Genomic DNA, 5,976 nt, shown 5'->3' with positions numbered 1-5,976 from the left:
TTTGGTGTCTTCATTTCACAACTTTGGAGAAACACTCGGGCATGCTCTTTCTACCCAGATTACAAAGAGCGTCACACAACTCTTTGCTCAGAGGTTGTGAAATCCAAGGCCTCAGTAAAACTTTCTAAAAGTTTTATGGTAGCCATGGGTAGCCATTTCCAAATGATGCATCAGTGACAAAGATGAGGTCCGATGCAATTCCCTATTCTCACTTGTTCCATATGTTCTCGTGTTTTTTCAGGTGAACAATTGACTTGCTATTGCATGATAAGTTCACCTTTTCAAGAACACCTGGTATCATCACTATTTGATAGTGATTAATAAAAATATGCTCATGATAAACTGAGAATCGTACAATCGAGTCTTTGGCAGAGATTTTTTCCGATGCAAAGGGTTTTGTCCATATTATTTTGTATATTCGTGCCTATTTGCCAGTAAATCCTTTCATTGTGTGACAATGAGTCTAGTAAAGTGTACGCCAGGCAAAACATCTGCCAACTTCAACTCGCACTGCTACTTGTCATCACTGACATACCCACAACAGAGTGTCCCTTAGCACCATCAGGTGTCGACAGGAGGCTGCAGGATTAAGGGCTAGAAGACCAGTAAGGCGTCAACTCCTCTCAACCCAACACATGCTGGACCGCCAAGCCAGGTGTCAGGCTCAAGCACCTTGGAACTTGAGGTCATGGTGGAGGATTCCATCGTCTGCGGAAAGTCGGTTTTTATTGCACCACACTGATGACAGGGCTCGTGTCTGGAGGCAGAGAGGAACATCTGATCATCAGGACAGAGTGGCATGGGGTGGCGGCTTAGTTATGGTATGGCATGGTATAACATCAAATGTACGGAGTATTTCAATGTAAACACAGTCAAATATCTTTCAAACAATGTTAATTCTCAATTAATAGTCGGTTTTGCAAAGAAATTGAACTTATTAATAAATTTTAACTCACTCACTATGGAGTACATAAACCGTGTTATCAGGGCAACATCCAGGAAACAGTGGCATGGGTTGGCGGCTCAGTGATGGTATGGTATTACTTTAAATGTACGGAGTATTTCAATGTAAACAGTCAAGGGTCTTTTAAATAATGTTAACGCTCATTTAATAGTCGGTTTTGAAAATAAATTGAACTTATTAATAAAGTTTGATGTCCAAAATTATTATCTCTGGTGTGGTGACCTAACTTTTGTTGCTGGAGATCTAAAGCCCGTTTATATAAAATACTGTTATGTATTTTTGGGGTTTTGTGTTATATTTAAATATAGATCTGTTACTGTCATTTTTAACTTGGCTTAATGTATTTATTATGTGTAACCTTTGATAGTCACGATATAGCTGAAAAAGTGCCGTGACTATACATTTTAACTCACTCACTCTATACGGAGTATATAAACCGTGTAAAGGAGAAGTTCTTCCTCAAATTTGCAGTCCATCAGTGGGTCCACAACACTTAATATATATAAATACATAGTATTATAGCTAAAATGGATAGAATTATCATAAAAACGCCCGCATGTTATCAGAAATGAGCGGGCCACTGTAACTTGATAATGCCCTCATATTACTTGACGACGGGCCATTATCACGCCCGTTGTTAGGTGACGTCATAGGATAGGGATAGGTGACGTAACGTTCAATAGTGACGTCATATGGTTTATTCTGTGACGTTTCCATATTTGTAAAAGTGGGTCAGTGACATTCGTGTTGATTGCAGTAAATGTTTCAAAATCGACATTGTTGTTTCTTTTTATTTGATAACAACTTCCATCAATTTTAGCTATAATAACGGTAACGCTATTTTTCAGGGCATTATCATTTGCTGAAGCCCTCGGTCTTTTCAACTGCCCTCCTTCGTCGGGCAGTTAATGGAAGACCTCGGGCTTCTGCAAATGATAATGCCCTGAAAAATAGCGTTACCCTTATAGTACTACAGGCAGCATCTCGGAGGCGTCAGAGAGCCAACCTGCCTAGTCGCTGTCCGAGGGCCAAGTCCCGACTCTCACAAAGCATTCTAACTTTAACCAGTCAAATCACTGACCAGCTGCCACGTATCGAATACGATACCTCTGTGGTCAGCCTGCAGTATCCTGCACCTAGGTCACAATGTTATCTCCTTTGGCCAACCGGCCATTCTCTAGTGTTTAGTACTGACCCGCACATGACTCCGTGCTGCTGGCAATGGTAATAATAGACCAGCTGCTGTTATAATTTGTATTGGGCAGCACTGTGAATATTTATATAGATATATTTAACTTACTTAACTCAGAGAATATATAAGACATATAAAAACACCCTGTTAAAACCCATACCCTGCCAAAGTGCCTACGATACATGTGATACAATAAGTGATGTGAAAATAACTTAAATTTACAAGGATCGCTGCATTGATTGCCGCCAAGATCTCTGCTTTCACGACTTCTTTGTTCAAGAACCTAAAACTATTTAATATCAGAGAACCAACATGTATTTGGAATTGTATATACATGTATTATCTCAAATTCAAAATATAAATGGCAAGATACATCATTTATTTGTATGACAAGTGAAACATTCCACACAATGGTGATGTAGTCTATGAAGAATCGACCGCCTCCGTGGTCTAGTGGAAAGAGCATCTGCCCGGAGAGCGTAAGGTTGATGGTTCGATCCCATGCCGCGTACTACCAAAAGGCGTTAAAAGATGGTATTTGTTTCCCCTTCTGGCGCTTGGAAATAAGGTGATAAAGCAAGCACTGGTCAGTTCGGAGCAGGTATTCGGTGTCTGAGAGGGGCATAACTGTGGCATGGTATCTCAGTAGACTAGCGTTAGCAGACACACACACACACCCGGACACAAACACACGCACGCACGCACGCACAAATACACACACATACTCACAATGTCGATAAAAACTGTACATTGCTATACAAGTTCAATAATATTGAACGCAACATTGAACACTCCAGTTGAATCTCCAATGATCCCCTGTTATTCATATGCTTGCTGGACATATGAAAGTTCAAATATTCGCGTGTTGGAAGCAGATTTCGAATATCCACAAAAAATTCAGGGAATTGAACAGAGAAGTAAACGTCTAACCCTCTCCATGCTGATTGACTGGAGAGTGTATGCTACACTGTTATGTGTCACATCAACTGCACCTACAATAGTAGGTATAAAGCTGCCGTAGTAGATGGTGCCTCTACACAGTATCATGCTCCAGGGGACAACGTTCAGTGTGGTCACCTCTGTACTCACATTATTGGACACGGTCATCTTCATCAGTTTCTTCTTATTGTTATAATACAACACACCAGCTGTCTGATCTAAGGTAACAGCATACATGCTACTTCCCGTGGCTAATATTTCCACACCGTGACCATCATAGGTCGCTGTGAACAATTTCCAGCGATTACACCAATATATCCTCTTTCTCCTTGTGTCAAGAGTTATTTGCCTTGGAACGCCTCCGTACTTGGATAAGTCAATGATGGAAGTAAAGTCTTTGCCCTGTGTAGACATACGGCTGATTGAGTATTGTGGTTGAAATGTGGCTATGAATACAATGTCCCGATCTTCATCCACTGCCATACCTTGTGCCCATACACCTTCTCTTAGCACTGTCACTTGACTTGTATCCAGGGTTGATGCTAATATCCTATTAGGACCATATGACCCTAACAGAAGTGTCCTTGTCTTTTCTATATAGGCAACAGATGTCATGCTCTTCATGGTGTGATACTGATAGACACTGAGGGAGTTACTGTGAATGTTGAGTTGTCTGAACTGATGCTTGGTGGATGACTCGAATGGAACAATCAGGATCCTACTTTTCTCCACCTCTGGTCTGGGTGTCGTCACTGACGTTGTCGACACAGTGGACCTGGACGTAGACGTAACATGTTTAGTTGCTTGGGAAGTAGCAGGCACAGCAAGAGCCGTTTTCAGTTGGGATATTTGCGACTGACACGTCTCATTCAAAACCATCCACCGCTCGATGTCAGTCTTGAGATCAGCAGCGTAAGCATCACACTTACGTAGATCTATTTCCAGTCTGTGTTTTTCTCTGACACATATATCACTGGAGTTTTCTCGAGTCCAGACATCAGCCTTCTTCAGGACAGATTCGTGAAATTCGGTCGTTTTGTCCTGGAAGTCTTTGAGTGATCTTGAAACATGATGCAATTGTCTCTTCATCTGATGATAGCCCCGTGTCAGGTGCCGCAATTCAGAGACAACCTGACTTTTCACCATGTCTTGAAGAGATTCTCCTTGTAGAATCTCGGCCATGGCTTCTCTCACTTGATCCCGTATGTTTTCCTTCAACTCAGCTCTCAGTGATGTCTTTGCACCATCAATAATGTCCAGGACATTTTCTTCCATACGGTTCATATCCACCTTGTTGTCAAGTAGTTTCCTATCGAACTGGTCCAATCTGTTTATGACAGACAAAATACTGTCATGGCTACTACAAAGGCTGATTAGGTAGGTAGAAAACAGCAACCACGAAATTGGTCCAAACGTGATCATGTTTGATATTCTGTATATACTTTAAGGAGTCCTGGTCCGTACTGCTTGTTGTTAGACGAGGGACACACAACTAATGCTCTTCTGTAATCTGTGTCCCAGAGTTAAATACTCTCGGTTATCACTATCTGGATGATGTAGCATGCACACGCAGCTCCATCGATTTAGAAGGTATATTCATTAGAAAAGGCATCGTCAAATATATTTTCCCAACTAACATGCAGACTGAGCTGTTTCGGAACAGTGGTATTCAAAACATAAACACCTAAGACAATAATTTCGTTTTGAAGAACTGCCTACACAGAGTTAATGGGGCGTAAAGGGCACACTATGACGTGAAACGAGACACATAGCAGCTACGAGAGGGTTACAGTTAGTTCCCCTGGGGATACCTACTACTTTCCTAAATGTTCTATTCTCAAAAATAAATTCGACAAAGATATTGCCAGTTAGGAAATCTAGCAATTCCCATATATGGATATCGCGAGTGAGTGAGTGAGTGAGTGAGTGAGCATGGTACTGTGCCATCCCTAGTTTAGCAAGTATGTCTACCCCTCGGTAAAACATAGCGTTTTATAGTTCTGATTGTTTGGCTTTAAGTACAGGTGTATGTAATCAGTGTTGCCACTGTGCACATGGTCACCGTCTATGGGTGTAGAGAACACTCGGTTATCACTAAGCAGGTGATGTTGCGTCAAGGTGAAATGACTAAGCGATCCAGGCGTTCGTAAACTATCAGCTGATATCGAGATCTGCCTCATGAGCCCAGCGACATTGGGCAATCCAGTGACTGACATCATGAGCATCGATCCACGCAATTGGGATATGATGACATGCATCAACCAAATCCCGCTGACTGCTTCTACAACAAGGTGGTAATTACGTTAGAGGCACTTAATTAGGCAGATGGACCTGCAGCTTCAAACAGTTGCAGATAACAACATTAAACAACCGTCCAGATTCAATGAGAGGTCAAGGCATACAAATATATACATTGTATAATATATTAGCTATTAACAACGCGCATATTCCAATATACAAGAGGGGCAGTTGAATAGCCTAGTGGTTAAAGCGTTCGCTTCGCTTCGATTCCCCACATGGGGACACTGTGTGAAGGCCAATTGTGGTGTCCCCTGAGATGATATTGCTTGAATATTGCTAGAAGCAGCGTCAAACCATACTCACTCACTCACTCACTCACGGTTCTAGGTCGGAAGTATTAAAAAACATTCGTGATGAATCCTGTATTAACTATATATACAGGTAGATATTTACAGGAATCGCCATGTGCCAAGTCAACACATAACGGTATTAGTGGTGGAGTTGGTGCCCCAGAGCACCGAGCCTAGCCAAGGCTGGGGTAAACGCTTCCTTCTCCTTCGTCTCTGTAGCGAGGGGGGCGGTCGGGTAGCCTAGTGGTTAAAGCGTTCTCTCGTCACGCTGAGGACCCGGGTTCAATTCG

General features: G+C 42.1%; 1 protein-coding gene across 1 annotated transcript; it reads right to left on the bottom strand.

Annotated features, from left to right (window-relative positions):
* Positions 1 to 2,574: 2,574 nt before the first annotated feature.
* Positions 2,575 to 4,569, bottom strand: LOC139455796 (uncharacterized). The gene has a single exon (XM_071237345.1). It carries the CDS (start codon positions 4,515 to 4,517, stop codon positions 3,054 to 3,056), a length of 1,464 nt encoding a protein of 487 aa, XP_071093446.1. The 5' UTR covers positions 4,518 to 4,569; the 3' UTR covers positions 2,575 to 3,053.
* Positions 4,570 to 5,976: the final 1,407 nt, after the last annotated feature.

Source organism: Haliotis cracherodii, unplaced genomic scaffold (assembly GCF_022045235.1).
Source record: "Haliotis cracherodii isolate W230 unplaced genomic scaffold, xgHalCrac1.p SCAF_11, whole genome shotgun sequence".
NCBI classification, from domain to species: Eukaryota; Metazoa; Mollusca; class Gastropoda; order Lepetellida; family Haliotidae; genus Haliotis; species Haliotis cracherodii.
This window is presented reverse-complemented; position numbering and strand designations above follow the sequence as displayed.